A 21768-nucleotide genomic window follows, 5' to 3' on the forward strand; every position below is an offset into this window, starting at 1 on the left:
ATGGTAGCATTCGAAAGTAGCACTTTAACTAGATGGAATAAGGTTTATATTGCAATAGTAAATAAAAATCTTGATATTAATCCTGGGTGCATAATCTTAGGTAATGTTTTTCGGTTAGTGGTCCACTGGGGTTTTTAATATGTTGAGTCACAGCAAGGTCAAACATTGTACTACATGTGATAGCGAAATATGTTTTGATGATTTCATAAAAATTATACATATATAAAATGTAAACATTATAATGTGTGAAGACTGCTTGATTGATTGATTGATTGATTGATATTATAATATCAAGGGGTTTTTAGGGACAAAAAACTAGATACCTTTTAATTTGTTTGACGGTTCGGACTTGTGGTAAAGTATTCACAATATAAATCATACGTTCAGTTAATCAGATCGGAGAATAAAAGAATCTCTTTCAATAATCAAGTAAGCAACCACCAAAAAAACTTTAGATAGCCGTATTTTATATCACTTCATCCTTGTTTTTACGATCTATATGTGAAATTAATTAGGCTTGACTAAAGGGATCTTAATTTAGGACATTCTTATGTACAAATCACTGATAATCAAATCAAATTGACTGAATTAAGCGAATATTTGTACAAATTACCTTAAAAATATATTTTCATTGTTTGTTTGTTACGCTAGAACTACAGGTCCAATTTGAATGACATTTTTAATTTCTATGGTGAGAGCGATGGATTAATCTAATAAAGAAATACATATTTAACTTAATACCATTAATATCACCCATATCTTAAACAACAACATTTAGGAATGTTTTATTTTTCTGTACCTCACTGTCTTTTTTCTCATGTTGCTTTTTCACACAAATATAAAAAAAAATCACGATAAACTGTAAGAAGAATATATGTGAACTTACGAAAACGTTAAAAAACAGTCGCTAACATTAACAAATAAAAAATAATACATACGTCCAACAAAAACTATAAATATTACGTCCATTTAACTGATGCGACTTTTCTTTGTACCAGATAATTTATTATAACACATTATAATTTGATATAAAAGAAACAATATATTTTAAAACCTTAAGGACATTTCAAAATTGAAAATTTCGCGACTATGTTCCATGAACCGAGTTATGAAAACCAGGATACGAACAACAGCTAAATAATATGGATATGGATTTTGATATATGCCAATATTACATTGAGCACATTTTTATAAAGAAGTCAACATTTTAACACACGTCTTCTAACATTAACTCATTATTGTTACTTACCGATGATGATAATATATATATTATTTAGGATATTTAATACTTTTGCCTACACCTTTCATTATTAATGCAAAATTTAAAATAAGTATAAATAAAAGATACTTGTAATTAAAATGACACCAACAATTACATTTTCATTTGAAAAATCCGACTCCATATTGACTTACCTCATAAACAACAGCTGGGATATCCCAAAGTTGCTCTAACTTCATTCAAACGAACGCTTTACAAAACATCATTTTGATTTCAACTTTAATACTATTACATACAGTTTTAATTCCCTTAAAGTATATGTTCTCACTTAAAACAGTATTACTCAAAGCCTCGAAAATGCGTTCACCGAAAATGTACTTTAATATTATCGTATAAGGTTAAAATTTCATTGGGATGTTCCAGTGTAGGCTACAATACGGATCCAAAGTTTATGCAATTCTTATATTCTTATTATATAAGGTTTGTCGGTTTGTCGGTCATTACAGTTTGCAACGCTCAGTGCATTGAACGCGAAACACTTTGATCGGTTTAAGAAGTTATATTAGGTGAGTTAATATCAATTTATGAACAACTTAAGGGCTAACTGAAATTAAAAATATGATATGGCAATAAATAATAACATAGTAAGATTTTTAAATAATGAAAAATTTGGAATATCAACACCTTATATGTTTTATAATGAGTGTTTTAGTCGAAGTATCTTGTTTCATATATTTCAGGAACTACATTAATTATTAATTAAGACATACTTATTAAACTATTCCCAAAATTACTTTGGTGACAAAAATCCTGCCAAAAAACTAAACGCTTCTTGCATCAATATAAAATATTTATAAAAAGCTTTCTTACTTCTAAAAATATCTCTTTATCAAAAAAATGTAATACCTATTTATAAAAACAAAATTGATTGAACTTATAATGATGTATTTTGAATACATTATGAATTGTATTAATTATAAATTATAGCTACCAAAAATATATGTCGCATATGATATAATATATCATTTTAATTGAAGAGAAGAATGAAAAGTATTTATAACATTATGTCACTCAATAATAATTAAACCCAAAATGTTTTTTATTTTCTTACATTTACTTAATTTATTTAAATTCCGTTAAAGTTCATGGTAGTGGAAAATAGAGAAAGTCAACATCCTATGAATCATAGATCATAGACGTAAAATGACGTCATCGTTACGTAAAATAGGATTTCCGTATAATCCTAACTGACCTCAAAGTGATGTAACTTTAATATCAAGTTTAATACACGTAATTTTCACTTCCAATCTCTGTTAAGCTTCTGTTAGATAGCCTTAATTCCAGCACATGGTAACTGCAATATTATGCAATTGCTAATACTATCGCAAGAGGAACACATTTAGACTTATATTATATAACATAAACATTAATGTATATAATAATAAATGTTGTGCTGCTAGAGAATTGTATCGTCAACTTGAGGCTTCCTTTTCATTAATCTTCAACAATGCGAAGGTTTAGGAAGGAAAAATTGTTCCACGGATCGTGTTCAGTGTGACAATACAAACAATCGAGATCGCAAAGAAATCATGTCCATTTTTTAATAATTACATACTAGTTCATCTGTTTATGTTTGGTAAAGTTATAAATAAATATGCAGACAATAAAAAATAACTGTCATTACTAAAACCATAAGAATACTTCGAAATTGGACATTACAAAAAAATATAATTCCATTCTTAAAAATTTTGACAAAAGAATTTCATTTCAATTGATTTAAAGAAACCGAAGGATAAAAGACAAACGATCTATTCTAAATGCAAAAAGTTCTTTCTATGTTAAACAGTGGCTTAAAATATATTTCAATGACAGTCACCTGCGACTGTAATTGCCATCCTTTGTCGTTTACAAATACTGTATTTGGGTGAAAAAAAAGGAACATTGGTCACTATCTAGCATAAGTACTTATCAATCATTAACTAACTTCTATAGATTTAAAGAATCCTTTAGAAACTGAAACTATAATGCCGGTTTTGTTGACAAATGATATATCATTAAATAGCAATAATTTATGATTAAGCCAACATGTCTTTAGAACAAAAATACGCATGTATTTCCCAAAGATATAATTACGTATAAAATCGTGCATAGTTACAATGGCTATCCAAATGAAATAAACACACGAAGACAAAAAAATAACAATAGGAAAGTGCTTTGATTACACGTTTTTGGTGGAAAATTTCCAGGAATGTCTTTGTGACAGGCTTTTCCCGTCATGAACATTTGTTACGTCACTAACTATTTCCCTTTTTTCGAGGAACAGACGAAAACAACAAAAATAGATTGACAGTCCAGAAATTTCTACAAAGCTATAAATTCAATTATTTTAGTAATGTCAAATAAGTTTTATATTAAACATAGAACTATGATTATTAACAACTTTATAGGTTAAAATTTTCTTGTAAAGTTCAATACAAAAAGTAAAATCAACTAGCATTTTTTTGTTCCGATGGAATATAATGTATTCCTATATTGATTTCTCGTTTGTTGGCGAAATAAATCTTCCATTGAAAGCAAAATTTAAGCGTACAGTCATTAATTATATTGATTTATTATTTCGCTCTTTAGAATACTGTTGAGAAAATTCTATATTAATATACAACAAAATATTGTAGTGCGGTTCCATTTTTACTATGACGTAATTTTTAAAATAAACAAAAAAAATTGTCATCAAAATCTTCGTCTTGAATATAATTTTCATAGAATAAATTTAATAATACGAAAAAAAAATACCTTTATTTCCTTGCATTGTTATAAAAAATAAATGTTTTCAAATATAATTTCATTTCGAATATGATTGTTTGAAAAAAATGTGGCGAACTTTGTATTCAAAGAGCGTTCGGACTCAATAATGATTCCTTACCGTTAGTCAAAGAATAAAAATATAAGAAGGCCTATTGCAACATTTTGTGTGAACAACATTTTGTGTGTTGTGAAAAATTATTGAAGATTTTTTAAATATCAAGATTCAGTTACATTATTATATATCAACATTATAATATTAAAGAAAGAAAAAATAATATTTGAGTTGAATTATTTGATAGTTTCTTTTCTATGTAAATTAAAAATATTGATATTTTGCATAGATTATATATAAAATATAACAATTAGATGTCCTTTAAATTTCTTTGTATGGATTTTGAAATCGTGATCCAAAGATAATATATGATTTCAATTTTATGTTTTATAAACATACTGTTAATATATCTGTATCTGTATAACGATTCTGTGTTGGTAACTAAACGAATCGACGCACGCGCAGTCACTGACGACCACTCATGCCTCTCGCTCGCACGCACTTTCCTAATACTTTTCACCCAGACAACGTTTTGCCGCGCAAGTAAACTAAAGTGAAATTTGTTTTTATCAATAACAATAGTGTTCGTATTTATTGACTTTAAGGAACCTCTTAAGACATGTTCCCACGGTACGCTTATCTTGTAATCTCTACTTGATTTATTTGAATTACTTTTACATTATTAGGCCATCTTATTCTAATATTATGGGTATTCATTAATCATACACGTCCTTAATTAAATATAGCTATTGAGACGACGTCACAGGTAAATAAGTAATAAAGACTGAGCAATTTTATATCATAGCTTCATAGTTTTAATGATTAATTTCGATCGAACCCTACATTTGTAATGCAATTTATATTTATCGGTATCACCATTCGAAAGTGCTTTGGTAAAAGTAGGAAATGAGTATTTGACATTACTGGTAACGTTAAACCGCGTAACTATTTCTCATATTAGTTTAGTTTCTTCATTTTTTTTTAAATTAATATAATTCATACTTTGTCCACACCTTAACATTATTTAAATCAGTCTAATCATCTGACCGTATAAACGCGAACTAAGATTCTTGCAACATTTCACAATATAGTTTGTTTGATTGATATTTTCTTTTCACCAGGACATCATAAATAATGCTTAATCGAGCGCGATGGTTAATGATCGCTATATCGGCGGTATTGACGCTGCAGTCAAGAGGAGAAGGTGGCATACGGCTGCCTGACCAACCGCCCAAAGAAGAGACTGAAGGAAGATCTTTAAATTTTGTTAATGATGGAGACAGGGGCAGATCGGTAAACATCACTCTTAGTAACGTTGTTATCATTTACGAACAGAATGATACCCCTAAAATGGACTAATTTATTATGTCTACACTTTAAACGCTTAAAAATTGTGATATTAAATAAATAATTAATATTCAAATAAAACTACGGAGTGATAATATCGATATAAGAATTTTTTAATTTTGTGAGAAATGATATGAATTTTTATATTTCCATTAAAGACTGTCCATTTTAATTTAAATTCAAGTAATCCCTGTTTTATTACAGCCACAGGCTCAGGGTCGTGGTCTTTTAGACTGGATAGGTCTAGGAGAGGACCAGGATCCATATATCCAACAAGCAACCCAACAATGCATCAGTGGAGATCTGGCAGATTGTTTTAAAGCACAAGCTCTGAGATCCTTTGACGACTTCTTTGATAAACAGGCCTACGAGTAAGTTTTTTTTAAATATGTTCTGTCATTTAACTCAAAGAGAAAATTATGAAAACAAAAAAATGTTACATTCTTGCCATCATTAAGACTAAATAACCACATTCAAGTAATTATCATAGCAATTTAATCAATGTGCTCTTCAAATAAATTACTTTTGTAATAATTTCAGACTATCAGAGAACGCAATCTTAAGAAGAGTGGAATCCCAAGCAAGAGCTTTAGCTCATGAACCTCCTCAACTCGGTTCTCAGGCACGTAGTGATGATTCTGACTGGGATGGCCTAGTGAAATATGGATTGAGAAAGATTGAGAGGTATATTAATATATTGGTTTGATTTTTTTATGAAATAACTATAGTTGTGAGCCTTTATTATGGCGATGAGCTGTAGGCAAAACTATTTTTAGGAAGCAAAGTGTAAATATTTTGTAAATGTAATGGAAACAAAAACATTTTTTACGTAAGAGAGTTTTTTTTAAAGGTATTGATATCCTGAAGTCCATTCGAAAGAAAGAACGGTTTTGAGTTACTATAACTAAACTAGATAAAGGGGGGGAGGATTATGGGATAATGATTATGTAAATGAAATGTTTGACATATTTGTTTCGAAGTATATAGTGCTATTTATTATTGTAAATCTATATAAAAATACTGTTTACGATTTTTAATTGTGTCAAAAAACAAAAAATGATATTTATCAAAGAGTCATATTCTTCTTATTTACTATTCAAAAATAGTATACTTGACTGTGATGTGATAACATTAAATTTAATACATAAATTTTAATAAAAATCTCCTTATTCCTGTCAACTCCGTCTTAAACAACATAATGCAACAGAGAAATACTGTCAGCAAGATATCACGTCCAAAGCTTTGTAATTTACGTCACACTAAGCCAACACACACATCTAATTACGTAGAATGTTAGGCGGAATTATTTCATTAAGGCCTATTTATACAATATATCATGACACATTGTGCTTGTTATTTCCCATTGTTAAATTTACTTTAAATTGTATTCGGTTGGAAATATATTTGCACCTTTGTGTATACGCAGAAGTACATACATTTAATGTTTTGTTTGTCGTAATTAAAATTTAATTAATGTTATTTAATTTCATTCATATCATTAATATGTGACACAATATTAAGTGCATTCAAATTGTGACCTAAAATGAATTTAATTAATATAAAAAAATGTAAGCATAATAAAATATAAGTCCTGCAAATAATTAAGATAATTATATTATAATAACAAATGTATATGCTTTCCAGATTTTTACGATCAACCGCTATGGAACTGCAGTTAGATGACGATGTGACCTCCAACGGCGTAATAGCGCCAAGGTTCCTCGACGAAATTGCTGATGAAGTCGACATAATCGAGGACAAAAAGGCACCACCATTCCGTAAGTTTTATTCATCCGGCTAGAAATATTATAGCTGAAAGATCTAACCCTCCCACAAATATTTCCACTTAATCGGCTATCAGATTAACTCGGATAATTTTCTTATGAGAAAAAAGGATTTTCAACGTTCATGAGTTGTAACTTGAGCAGGTTAGAAAAATAAATTTGTTTGTACTATATACGTGCTCAGGTAAATACCTCAATGTATATAACACGATCTAATGATGAATCTTTTTTGCTAATTTACGATTTTCTTTCGTATCACAGTGTGTCATTATGATGTCATATCTAAGGACAATTTAAGACACTTTATAGCTTCAATATAAGACTTGTCTTCTGCCTAATGTTAAGGAAGATGTGTTTTAAGGTATTTCATTTATTTCTAGGTCGCCACAAACTCAAGAAACTCATCATTCCTATGTTGTTGATACTCAAACTTTTCAAACTGAAACTTCTTTTATTCCTGCCTCTTATCCTCGGACTCGCTAGCTTCAAAAAATTCTTAGGATTCATGGCCCTTATCGTTCCAGGTAAACTAATTATTTATAATATTATAAATTGTACTTAATTAAAGGTTTCTATATTAATTAAAAACGTTTATCAGTTTAACATCGTCTAAGGTTAACTATTTTGATCATTATGAATTTTTTGGTAACCTCAGACAGTATGACAGACTTAAGACAGTATTAAAAAATCATAGACATGTTTTTTCTACAACGGCAAATATTGTTTTGTTACAACAACAATTAATACATTAGAAGAGCAATATTTTTTTATCAAACTGTATATTACTGCGCTTAGAATATTCTTAACTAGTAATAAATAAAGCTATATAAAGATATTCATACCAATATTTAGTAAATGTGATTCACAAATAAAAATTCCCGCTACCCAAAATAATTGAGATGAAGTAAACTAGGAAAAAGGTTGAAATGTTTTCAACAATTTGATTTCCCGCAGGTGTTATTGGCTATTTCAAGTTCTGCAAACCTAATTTATCATCCCCGTTCTCGCCAAACCACTACAACGGTCCTCAGTACTCACCAGCCGGCATCGGTTTAAGTCCGTACAGAGAAACACACGGACCCGCACAATATGGGTCACATTACGAAGGCTATGCGGTATGTCACATTTATCTAAAATATACCCGCCCTTTCTTGAAAAAGAATCTATTCATATGGCATCACAGTTTTCTCAATTTAATTTTTAAAGAATTAAATTAATTAAATGTATTCATGTTCTTTGTAGGGTTCGCATTATAATAAATACGGTTCAAATGGAGTCGCCTTCAGGGAACATGACGTCACTCCCCAGGATCTAGCATACCAGGGATGGGAGTATAGAAACAAGAATGGCGCTGACATCAAAGCTGAAGAGGCCTAAGACTGATTTAAAGAAATAACAAATACAACTAAATTTATTTAACTTAAAAGTTTTAAAGTTGAATCGTTTGAAATCTTTTTGATTTATATACATATTATATGTTTTGTTACAATCTAGAACTTTCTTTGATAATTTTTTATAATCGTTCAAATGTTATGCAGAACGATGAATGTAAACTTTATAAGTTTTTGTAAATAGAATCTATTTAATATAGGATTGTTTTGTATATTTAAAATAACATAATTGCTATACGTTTAAACTGATAGAATCATAATAAATGCTTACGTTAATGTAAAATAAATTTATATTTCTTACCACTATATTCAAATTAGTCCTGAAACCATATTCTAGTAAAACATCTGAGCAAATTGTGACAAAGTTTCGTAACACAAATTATTTCTGACAAAGTTTATTTCCACAATAATTGATGGCAGTTGAATAAAACTGAACCTTTCCTAACAATTACACTAGTTTTATAAATTTGATTTTAATATATATATATTTTTTAAATTTCTAACCGTTCGTCATTCACCAATGCTTCTGAACGTTTGCCTGGATAACATCATAATCTTTTTCTTTGCTCAGGAACTTGATTTCATCTAAATCTTTAAGTATATACACGTCGTCTCTGTCTAATTGTCTTCGAAATCTGTTATGTCCGTCTTTTCTGTTCTGAAATTTGTGAAATGGCATCGGATATCTTGCAAATTTAGGGCTCTTTCTTGGCTTTTTCCTTGAATTGGAATCTGTTGTTACTTCCTCTTTCCTAGGACTGTAACCTTCGTTGCTGTCTTGCTCTAAGTATTTCATGGGAGGATTTGTTGGCGACCTTGTTGCTGGATTCACGTATATCTTTCTACTTCTATTCTTTCCTTTTTTAATTATCTTCTGGATAGTGCGTTTTGGTACCTTCTTTATTTTCTTCTTCTTTGAATCTTCATATATATTCTTCGGTATCCGAAGCTGATTTTCGTCTCTTTCGAAGTAGGTTTTATTCACAGGTACCTGAAATCATTTTATATATTATATACATACTTTTTGCTTTATACATATTACAAATAATATTTTGCCCTTATATTTTTTTTAACGAAATTAATTAAGTTAAAAGTGGCAAACGAGCAGACGGCCTACTTGGTGGGCAGTAGCTACCGTCGCCCGTGGACATCCACAACATCTTTGTTGCGGATGCGTTGCCAACCTTGGTGTTTTACGAATAGGGAAGGGTGGGAACAAAGGAATATAACGAGAAGGTGGGAATAGGGAAAGAGCAACCGACTCTCTCACTCTTCGCATGAAACGCAGCCATTAAAGGCCACTTCATGCCGATCTTCTATGCAAGAGTGGTACTTCCCCGGTCGAGCCAGCCCATGTTCGATCTGTAGTAACATGACTACAGCTAGGCTCCATCACCTACATGTTATCTACCTAATCAATTATTCAATATTATATTATGATACCACTCTTAGATATACAAACATATTTCCTATACAATACAAAAAAGCTATCATTATAACAACCCCACCATCCATATCTGTATCACAGAAATAATAATAAAATTAGTGCCTATAATATACATATAATCCATTAATTATTAACTGAGCGATATTCTTTCATTAACACTTTTGTTTTCATAGAATCCATCAAAAGCTTCCTCGTATAGATAATAGATGAAAAGCTACAAAACGAGTTCTATTTAAAATTACTTTACCAACACATATTATGAACTCGTTCGTGTTGATGTTATGAAAATTAATATATATTGCACCCAACAGCGACGGTGGAAGAGTTTAAAATTAATATCAGCTAAAAATAATATTTCGCTTTATATTAACAATTCCATAGCATTTGATAGAAACAGTTTGTGTACTATGAAAAATAGTTTTTACTTACTTAGGTCACTATAATTTACTCACTTGATTGTTTGTTATAGCAGCAAAAAAACCAAGAGCGCCTATATTGGTTTTTTTCACACTTTTCGCCACATTTTTATTATAAGCTGATGTATCCTGTAATATATATAAATCAAATTAAATTATATGAAAACTAATTTATCCTTATTGTTCTATGAACATGTATTTTCTACCTGAAGCGAATCTGAAGCCAGGGCTAAATCGGTCACAATTAAAACGACTAATAAAAGAAACATAACTAGCTAGGAGGTTTAACTGACGTTTAAATGGGTTCAATGTAAGTCGTAACATTTATAAACTATGAGATTTATTACTCTACAATCCAAAACACTATTGTTTCAAACGCTCTTTGGTTGGTGTTTGAAAAAAGCATTGCTTACACTTATACTGAGCTCTAGGATGTTGTTTAAAATACTCTTTGGAATGTATTAAAACAAATAATTATAGTTTTTTTTGTGTTTTGATTATGAATGCTTCTACTTTTGTTTAACTTAACATGAGATGACTTGAATCGCTTTGGAAATTTCTACATATTTTTCAATATAATATAAAATATTCATAAGAACAATTATAAGGCGTAGACCGCCTAAATATAATTTATTTAGAAAAGTAATTTTAAATGAAAATAATATTATTCGAATATACTACGCGTGGTCACCGTGATCACGGTTGATGAAAAATAACCGAAACGTCGGGAGTGTGTAGTTTTTTACAAAAATAAAGCACGCGTAGTAAATCCGATAAATATTAGTTTCATTTAAATGAACAAAACTCGCTAAAGTCTTCGATCTCATTATAGTAAAGTAATTTTTGAAAGTACCTTAAAAAAGGTTTAGTTAGACCTTAATTCTCACCAAAATTCAATAATGAAATAAAAATACCAAATTAATTATTTATTCAAATGAAAATTATTTCCTATAGTATCTCACTCATAAAATTTGATTTGAAAAGTCTTGCTTGCTGACAAAATCCTGGATGTCTCTAAAACCTCATACAAACTTTTCAAATATATTCCTCGCAAACCGATTTCAACTTAATTCTCGAAGAAATTTTTATTATGACATAAATTTTCCGATACAGAAGACTGTTTAAAAAGAACTTTGAAAAATTCTCAAGTAAATATGTCAGTTTTACATATGACGTGAAAACAAAAGCATTATTTTTAAATATCAAAAAAGAAATACAGGTATGTTATCAAATTACTAAAAAATTTTTTTTTTTTTTTATTAATGAAATAGATAAAAAGACTTATCTATGTACTTTGCTTAAAAAAATATTGAAATCTCTCAAAATAATCTTGAAAGGAAGTCAATTTTCGTATTCAATATTACTCACAGTCAGGATTAATTTAATCATCGAATAATTAATAAAGTCGGTAGAAAATGTAAATCGTGATTGTTTTTTTTTTTATTTTTTTTAATCATTTCTTTTCATTTCATATTTATCAACACCATTGTCTTTAAAAAACCGAAAAATAAAAACAATAAAATTCCATTGTGCTCTCAATCATTTGTGGTGTCGGAGAATAGACCTATTTAGTCTCAAAAAGTTATAATATAAATAAAAAAAAAATGCACGACATCTTGTGTTATTTATTCTCTTAAATTAAATAAAATAAAAATCATAACGAATCACTTTGAAAATAAAAATGTTATTTAGCGAAAACATTATAAACCATGTCTATTAAGGTGAAAGTGAAAAAAAAAATTGTGCAATTTATAATTCCTAAATTATGATAACAATAGCGAGTTATGTTACAGATACACATTTTAATAATAATTTTTATAGAAGCAAAATGCTCGATAGTTTTCGATGGGCCTCTTCAAAGTGCTCTGAACGTTACGGATTACTGTCCCGAAATTGGAGTATGTAAAGAAGGAAGTCATGTCATGTGCACGGATTATAATCCGGTAAGTTTGTTTGTATATATACGGATACGGATATATTGAAGTCTTTTATTCGGCAAGATGAGAATGATAAATGTAAGATCCATGCAATAAGTTTAGAAATGCAGAACGAGTGGTTAGACATACGAGATTTTTGCATCCCATTAGCACTAAAATGGCGCACCTCAATCCATGATTGGTCGCCAGCATTGCTAAAATTCTATCTCAATGCATTCCAGATGACTCTCCCAGATCAGAGTAATTTAGTAAGATGGGGTAAAGGTACCGAAAAGACTTGCTATATCTGTAGGAAGGCAGTTGGAACTGCTAGGCATTTGTTGGTGGGATGTAAGGTACTCCTCGATAGCGGTCAATACTCGCGTCGTCACGATAGGGTTCTGGAAATCATACGTGAAGCGGTTAGTCTTTCGGTAGCCAGAGTGCAAAAGGAAATAACTACAAACGAGCGATCAGTAGGTTTTGTGAGAGAGGGCACTAGGGCTATAAAAATAAATGTCAAGCCTTACTCCATCCTTAAAGCGGTTACGGATTGGACTATAATGATGAATACGTGTGAAAAACAATACAAAATCCCCGAGGATATTTGTGCGTCGGCCTCCAGACCAGACATATTTATGTATTCGCGAATCTTAAAGCGCGTTGTGATGATAGAGCTTACGGTTCCTTGGGAAACCAACATCCCCAAAGACCATACCATCAAGGTCAACAAATATTACGAGCTCACAAACGAACTCACTCGAAATAGGTTCGTCGTGGATTTATACACGGTAGAAATGGGAGCGAGAGGTATAACGGCTAAATCTCTCTACAACCTACTAAAAGACTTGGGCCTGTCCAGAACTCACATCAATTCGTTCTTGGAACGTACTTCAAAGGCAGCCCTAGTAGGTTCTTTTCAAATATGGTTAGGTAGGGAGAGGAGCTTGGACAGTGGAGGTGAGCGTTTAACGCGCGTTAGTTAGGGGTCCCTTAAACCTACACCTGGGTCGTAAGTCCCAGGCACTGTTGAAGCTCCAATGGACCCGGCACCCGCACGGTGAATCCATTGAATGCTAAGAGGTTTCGTCTCGTCTATATACATATTTATAAGCATACTAGGTACCAGCCAAGGCTTAGCACGGGCTCTTTACAAAAAATATAAAGTAGCCTATTTAATTTTGAGAATTATTAAACTTACACTATGATAACTTTAAAATGGTACCCCCCATTTTAATGATTTAAAAAGTAATGTACAGATACTGATGTAGACTAGAAAACGAAGTAATTTATTTTGATGAGTCTTAATACCGTATTTATGTAAATAGCTATCTAATAAATGCTTTAGGAATGCCAATCTTTAAAAGTTGTAAAATGGATATAGTATGTTATACTTAAAGTACATATGCCACCGGGGACTTTTCTATAGACCTATATAATATACACAATTCCATCACATATAATTTTTTGTTATATCTCAAAGGCTTTTTCGTTAAAAGCTTTCAGACGGCTCATTTTTTCCCGAAATTTTCAACAAATATCATTAATGTACACACAAGTAAATACAAAAACTTAACAAATTATATACTAAAATCTTACTCGAGAATCACGCTATCGAGTGGTGATAACTGTTTGATAATCGTTGCAGTAGTTTTTCCGTTTATGGCGAACAGACAGACAGATGCGGCGAGGGCCTTGTTTTATAATATGTATATTGATGATTGATTGATTAATTGATTGATTAATTGATTGATTAATTGATTGATTGATTGATTGATTGATTGATGAATTGATTGATTGATACATGAGATGTATATTCACTGATGATAGATTGATTGGAATATTAAACAGTTCTTTATAAAACAAATTAAGTTTCATTATCAAAATGATTTAATACTGACAATTATATGTGGAGGTCTCATTATCTTTAATATATTTCTATGGATCACACACTGTCTTTAATCCTATTTCTGAACAAAGGATAGAGTATTCGTTCATTGTGCCACACCAGTGTTAAATATGTGTTTAATTTTGTAAGTCTTCGAATGAGAAAAAATATATTTTATAAAATTGAGGGACTAATTTGAGAAAAACCCTACAGAAGGAAAGCGATATAACGCCTGATAAAGCGACAAGAGCCTGGAAAGAGCCGTCCTAACGCGTTGGTGCACTTTAGCATAACATACAACTCGAATTTATGAAGCTTCTGCACCTAATTTGTTTATTCATATACTACATTTTGCACTGTCTTTTAGGGACGAAGTCCTGTAACAAAGTAGTTTCCTTTCAAATTTACTCGACCTAATTAATTTTATGTAAAGCCAAATAAGTTATGTCTTTTAAGGTATTAGTCTAAATAATTTTAGGTAACTTAAGACTATTGTGAAATTATGGGTATAATTTACTGATTTGTTTTATTTCATAGAAACGATCATTTCATAGACATAAATATAGTAGTAATATAATAATAATTATTACATTTTTTGAATATCGAAAACTGTAATGAACTGAAAAATGTTACTGAGTCGAAGTCTAATTTCTCTTTTGAAATAACTAAAACAAAGTGAATATACATCGAATATAAAAATCTCATTGCAACCTCTTAACCACATTTCTCTCTATTACATACTAAAACTCATCTGAGATACATCCTCAACCAACAAACTGACCATTTTAAATTTTTCTTAAAAATTATCCGTTCCTTTTGTTGCCACAAAAGCTATTTCAAATTATTCTTGTTTCAGAACTATACAATGGGCCCAACATGCGCGGGTGTAGAAAATGCGACTATGACGGAGGACAATGCGGCTCTGATACTAGATTTGATCAACAGGTATATTTTAAATAAAATTGCTTCAACTAGCACAAAAGAATCAATTAATTCCATAGCATATTAAATTTATCTTATTTATAAGTTGAAGTTTAATATATTATTCATTTTACATTAGTATAAGAAGCAGAGCAGCTCGTGGTCTGGCCATGGGCTATGAGAAAGAATTACTCCCAAGAGCCTATGGAATGTACAGAGTCGTAAGCATTACATTAATTTGTATTGTCCTAAATATCAACATAAAGTTTCTTAATCCTCAGTTAAAATGTAATACACTCAGTTGTATGTATGAAAATATAAGGATATATATGTCCTTATACTTTCGCATTTACAATATCATGTAAGTATAATTCGTTGCTTTGTTTCAGGAATGGGATCCAGAATTGGCCACATTGGCCCAAGTGTGGGCTAATCAATGTGTTTTAGAACGAGACAATTGTCGAGCAACTAGTTCGTTTTTTTAATACTCTTGATTTGTATATTTGTGTTTGAATAATACGCACAATGGAAACGTAAAATTTACAATTACTTATGTCAATGATGATTTCTCTAATTTTGTACTTATTCCAGAAAATTTTCCCGATCCCGGACAACAGGCTTCGATAGCTCGCTTTGTAACGGACAAATGGATACCGATAAGTAAAACGAAAGACAAAACTTATAATGAATCATCTGGTTTTAACTCACACAAGGTGACATACGGTATTAAATCTTGCATAAGATCATGGTACAACACACACGAAGAAATCGATTCTGAGATAATCAAAGACAAAGCTGGAAATTGGTAAACACTTTTTCAGTTTTAAAATAAATTTTATCCTACCATATCATATTTGTAAGAATGTTTCTTTGTCTATCAAAAAGTTACAACTGAAATAGTCATTAAAAGTTATTTGACGTAAAATGCTTGTAATAAGGCTGGATGAATATCAGTATTTTTAGCCTAAATCCACAGCTTCTATAAGGCTATATGTATATAGTTTCCTAAACTGTTCAACTCACATATAAGCACTATAAGAGAATCTAAATTAAAATCAAATTTAAGGGAAATCACATTTTAAATACACGTGATGCTAAAGAAGATATCGTCTTTAATAATAAATACTTGGATGTTAAAGTGATGTTAAGGAATAGGACAAAAACGTTTAAGAATAATGATGTATTTCCTCTTTCTATTTTGTCTTTCCATTTATTCGTTTAATGGAAAAAGTTTGATATCAACTTAAATACCAATTTAGCAATGACTGTTTATTTTACCAAAGATCTTAGTGTAAAGCCTAATAAATAATTTATTCAGTTCAACTAGTTTTTATATTCAAATAACATGTACTATTGACTTAGAAGAAATTTATGCTTAAAATATGTTTGAATAGCGACAGACGGAGCGTTAATTTTAATAGTAAATCTATGTATATTACATTGTAAGGAACGAATTATGTCGGGATTCAAACTTATTCTAAGTGTATTGATATAGTTTTAAACAATATAATAATATAAAACTTTGTAACAGGAATTACGAATTACTAAGAAATCCTTACCTTCAAATCGTTACTGGTCCACTAACACATATGGGTTGCGGCACTTCAGCTTTCACAGAATATCGATATTTAACAGAAACAACATACCTTCTCTATAATGTACGTACTTCAAAAAAAACCTATGTTGTTGAGTGTGTGCATAATTGAACAAAAATGTAGGAACTACTAATAACAGTATATCCAACATTTATACATTGGTTATCGCATCTTAACATTCCGCCTACCAAAAGTTTATGTTTGAGAAAGTGACAAATTTTTATTAAATTTTCTTGTTGCCTGAACGTCAGCTATTAAAATATTTGAGTGGATATAATAGAACAATATAGTAGTAACAATGGCTTTCAATTTGGTCGTCTCTTTAGGTAATCCGTCTGGTTTGCAATTTTTCTTCAAGAGTTTACGACGATCGTGGGATATATAACGTCACTGCTCCAACCACATCAGAGTTCACTCCCCAATGTGGCTGTCCGCCAGGATACGACGAGGATTCCTGGTGTTTGTGCTACAAAAGCGAAAAGAATAAAAGTAAGTATCGCAAAATCATGTATAGAACTCATCTATTGCTATCGCGTAAACAACTATATAATTTATTCTATTGAATAAAAAATTAAAGTAATTTAGAAAACATTTGGTCTGAGTCTTATTTTAGTTAAGTGCTCATAATATGCCTTTGTGTAAAACTCGTTAAATTGATTATAACTAATGATAGTTAACAAATATGTGAACACTTAAAATAACTGAATTGTGACGTAATACGACGCTGATAACAGTTTGCTTTCGTAATTAAAACTTTACTTTCCAACCACTTAGCAAACTAAATCCCAAGTTTCAAGTGACATTCGGAAACCAGTAACTTTCATTATAACTTTAGACATCATACGAAGGTGTTACCATGTCTTACTACTAAGAGATTTGGATGATTGATACAAATTAAATATTTAATAACCAAAAATATAAGACCTTTCAGTTATAAAAATGTAATTTTATAAGAAAAAACAATTCAAAAGTGAAAAAAAACAATCTTTTTTGATGATGTTTCAGTATTCACTATGTCGTCGGTTTAATATTATATTTTGTTTTGGATTTTTATTTCCTAGAAACAAACTGTAAGTACTTAATATTTAAACATTTATCCTTTAAGCAAAACCTTGTAAAATTCATCATAATCCCAAGAAAACTTATGTAGCGGTTGTTCCAATTTTCACTGTTGAAGATTATCCAGGACCTTACCAGAGATCAAGGCAAGATTACTTTCCAAAATATATTTTGTTCTTAAATATTACATTACTTTTAAAATTATTACAACAAAAGGTTATATTGATAATAATTTTAATTTAATTTTAGGATTAACAACACGAAGTCTCTGTCATTAAAGAAAATTCGAAATCAGCACACGAAAAGTAGGGTAGGTGTTGATTTTTTATTTAAAGGAAAATTATTATTTTTTTTCTTATATGCACTTCCATGGTACTGATAACTTGAAAATTATATTTTAGCGTTTCAATACTTATGGACAATTTAATCCTTTCTCAAATATTTCAATTTACGGCTCACCGACCAGAAAAGTTAAGGATTACGGTGAAATAGGTAAAACAAGAAAAGATGTTCCGCCGAGAAAGGACTTTTCTAAGACAAAACATATCCTTTTCAACTATTTAAGTATGAGAAAAACAATTAATTTACGTAACAACACAATAAAAAACATAGAAAATCAGTACAGAAGCTCTTTGCCGATAAAAAATATTAATAAAAAGAATAATATTGTTGAAAACAAATTGCATAAGAAAGATACAGCTGAAGCTAGCATCATGATGCAACAAAAACGCCCAAGCACTGCTAGCAAATCAATACAAGATGACGGAAATCTATTGAGATTAATACATAAATTAGAAAATGAAGCTAAACATATAAATTTAAATGAACATGATAGAAAGATACTGAATAACGAAATTCGCGAATTATACAACGTCGTCAAAAACACGTATTATATATTGAGAGACAATAAAAAAGTTTACATTGATATCGGGACTTCCAAAAGGAATGAAATTTTCACTAATGATTTGAAAAATAGATACTTCAATAACCAAACTGGAGATAATAAGGTTATTACGATAAGAGAATTTCCTACGTCTACAAACAACTTCCAATATAGCACTAATTATAAAAACTCATTGCCCGGAAATGCATTACGAACACTCACATATTACTCTGGTAAACACGTCCACAAAACTAACGAAAAAATCAAAGACATGGACGAAAATTTAGGAAAACATTCAAAATCTGATGGACGAAAATTATCGCTGACGAAAAAAATGTATTACCAGAAAAGAATTAATGACATAAAAAGGATACTTACTCTGAAATATAATTATCATAATAAAAGCGTGAGTATCTCATACAATATGTGTGATAATTGCATGAACTGTATTTTCATTCTCTTTATAAATTTTAACATATAATGAGATCTAAGATTGTCGCGAGTTTTATTCATTTAAATCAAACTTATATTTTTCGGATTTATTTTTGTAAAATACTACATACTCCCGACGTTTCGGTTACTTTTCAGCCACCGCGCCCGAGTACACGCGTACAATTTAACATATAAGTTTAATAATCATAAGTACTAGAGAATAAACAATTTTTTGAAAACGACAAAGTGTAAAACAACAATATTGCGTTATTTAACTTTGAACAAATGTTATTTTTTTTTTAAATGAAACTAAGCTTTTCGGAAACCACTCGCTTTTTCTTATTTTATAACTGAATAATCCCGACGTGATCAATGTTGATGTAAGTAACCGAAACGGCAGGATTATGTAGATATAAAATAATAAAAAAACGCTAAGTATTCGAAAAACTTAGTTTCATTTAAACGAGTACATGAATTTTTATCGCGTTGAATCAAAATTCACATTCTAATGCCAAATCAATTTTGACACAAATACATGTATAAAGTCAAACTCCCAATCGGTCTAAGATTCGATCCTTCCAAAATATTTTTAACATTTATTAAATTATATAAAAATAAAGTTAATATACATATTTATAAATAAAAAAGAAACCGTACCTTAAAAAATAGCGTATTTTATATACACGTATTTCGTCTGGCAAGACTTAGACTTTATATTCCTTTTTTCTACATGCTATTTTTAACTCAAAACTGTCGTGAATTCAACATTTGATATGATTTAAATGAATAACTTTCTTTTAGAGAGTACACCCACTGCAAATGCGACCTACACTGGAATCTACCGCTCTGCGATCAAGAAGAAGTTATTCATCACATAATAAAAGTAAGTACATAACTATTATCAATAAGGTGTCTACGCGAAACGGTGCGCTGTACATTTACTTCCGATTTGCATTAAACTAAACACAAACGGATCGCAGTTTCCCGATGGTATACCTACATATATCCCATATAGGTACATATATCCTGTATAGCAACTAATATCCCGTATACCTACGTATATCCCGCATACCTACGTATATCCCGCATACCTACGTATGTCTCGTTGGTATAGTTATACTTATATGAAGGAGAAACTGCAAATATTCTGTTGACTTTGACGATACAAATTCGGATGAGAATACATTTTTCTTCTTATTTCTTGTGTAGCTTCTGAATGAAGTGACATAAAAACACCGTTTTTTTAATATAATAAAATAAGCAAAACATACCTCCCAAACCTGATTTCAGGAGTATTTTTTATTTATTTAAGATTTTAATGTTATAATTTGTTAACATAGAAGTTGACAGGTCAATATTACTTATCTTAAAACGATCTGAAATTCAATCTTAAATTCTATTATCAAATTCAAATTTCCTGATATAACCTTAAGGAATAAAATATAAACGCTACTTAGTGATTTTGATTAGCTATAAGCATGTTATGTGCTAGACATAACACACAGACACATCTGCATAAATCTTTACCTGAATATAAAAAAGTGGAGTTACTTTGTTTTTAGTTAGTTTTGTTAAAATTGACAGCATTTATTGAATCCATAATTTCATTTAAACAAGAATTTAGAAACCCGAATTAAAAGGCAAATTAATCATCATCATCAATACATATTATAAAACAAAGTCCTCGCCACGTCTGTCTGTCTGTCTGTTCACGATAAACGGAAAAACTACTGCAACGATTATCAAAAAGTTATCACCACTCGATAGCGTGATTCTCGAGTGAGGTTTTAGTATATAATTTGTTCAGTTTTTGTACTTACTTGTGCGTACATTAATGATATTTGTCGAAGATGTCGGGAAAACGTGAGCCGTCTGAAAGCTTTTAAAGAAAACGCTGCCTAAAGTCTTTGAAGTATAACAAAATAATATACGGTGGAATTGTGTATCTTATATAGGTCTACAGAAAAGTCCGCGGTGGGATATGTCATATGGATATAAGATTTTATCTTAAAGATAACATCCTATATCCATTTTACAACTTTTAAAAATTGTCATTCCTAAAGCGTTTATTGGAAAGCTATTTACATAAACACGGTATTAAGTCTCATCAAAATAAATTACTTCGATTTCAAGCCTACATCAGTATCTGTAGATTACTTTTTAAATCATTTAAATCCGTCGTACCATTTGAAAGTTATCATAATATAAGTTTAATAATTCTCAAAATTTAATAGGCTATTTTATATTTTTTGTAAAGAGCCCGTGCGAAGCAAGGCCGGTACCTAGTATTAATATAATTATTTCGATGCAAGAGCCTTAAAGAACAATAAATATTTATACTAATATGTATATATATAAATATTCATAAATAGCTGTTTTGAGTAGACACTTTAACAATGAACTTGCGAACTCTTGTACTTATAAAGTATGAGAGCAGACTTCATCTTCAAGGAGTCATTATACTAAGCTCTATTTATTTTATTCTGTAGTAACCACTCAATTGTTCTAACCATATGCTACAATTTCTAGATGAAGTGGCTTATTTCATTATATTTTTACGGTATAGCTATTAGCTATTCCTTTCTCTTTTGTTCTTTCATAATTGTTCTTCCT

At 30.1% G+C, this 21768-nt stretch overlaps 3 protein-coding genes across 4 annotated transcripts; 2 read left to right on the forward strand and 1 right to left on the reverse strand.

Moving 5' to 3' along the window:
• The first annotated feature begins 1718 nt into the window (after positions 1-1718).
• On the forward strand, positions 1719-8744 carry LOC116774910 (uncharacterized). Of its 2 annotated transcripts, none has more exons than XM_032667691.2 (8): positions 1719-1785; positions 5198-5369; positions 5628-5794; positions 5964-6107; positions 7068-7201; positions 7588-7731; positions 8162-8322; positions 8450-8744. In XM_032667691.2, exons 2-8 carry the CDS (start codon positions 5211-5213, stop codon positions 8582-8584), a joined length of 1044 nt encoding a protein of 347 aa, XP_032523582.1. In that variant the 5' UTR covers positions 1719-1785; positions 5198-5210; the 3' UTR covers positions 8585-8744. The 2 variants fall into 2 exon arrangements, with proteins under 2 accessions (XP_032523582.1, XP_032523583.1); XM_032667692.2 differs by lacking the exon at positions 1719-1785 and adding an exon at positions 4548-4706.
• Positions 8745-8870: 126 nt separating this feature from the next.
• On the reverse strand, positions 8871-10870 carry LOC116774911 (uncharacterized). Its single transcript, XM_032667693.2, has 3 exons — positions 10668-10870; positions 10498-10590; positions 8871-9589 (listed from the first exon to the last, which is right to left on the reverse strand). Exons 1-3 carry the CDS (start codon positions 10728-10730, stop codon positions 9113-9115), a joined length of 633 nt encoding a protein of 210 aa, XP_032523584.2. The 5' UTR covers positions 10731-10870; the 3' UTR covers positions 8871-9112.
• Positions 10871-11974: 1104 nt separating this feature from the next.
• Positions 11975-20187, forward strand: LOC116774922 (venom allergen 3-like). Its single transcript, XM_061524079.1, has 11 exons — positions 11975-12182; positions 12255-12404; positions 15122-15210; positions 15326-15407; positions 15576-15657; positions 15778-15991; positions 16718-16844; positions 17108-17270; positions 17887-18150; positions 18242-19129; positions 19957-20187. Exons 1-9 carry the CDS (start codon positions 12171-12173, stop codon positions 18081-18083), a joined length of 1116 nt encoding a protein of 371 aa, XP_061380063.1. The 5' UTR covers positions 11975-12170; the 3' UTR covers positions 18084-18150; positions 18242-19129; positions 19957-20187.
• The last annotated feature ends 1581 nt before the right edge of the window (positions 20188-21768 follow it).

This window comes from Danaus plexippus, chromosome 23 (genome assembly GCF_018135715.1).
Source record: "Danaus plexippus chromosome 23, MEX_DaPlex, whole genome shotgun sequence".
Taxonomy (NCBI): Eukaryota; Metazoa; Arthropoda; class Insecta; order Lepidoptera; family Nymphalidae; genus Danaus; species Danaus plexippus.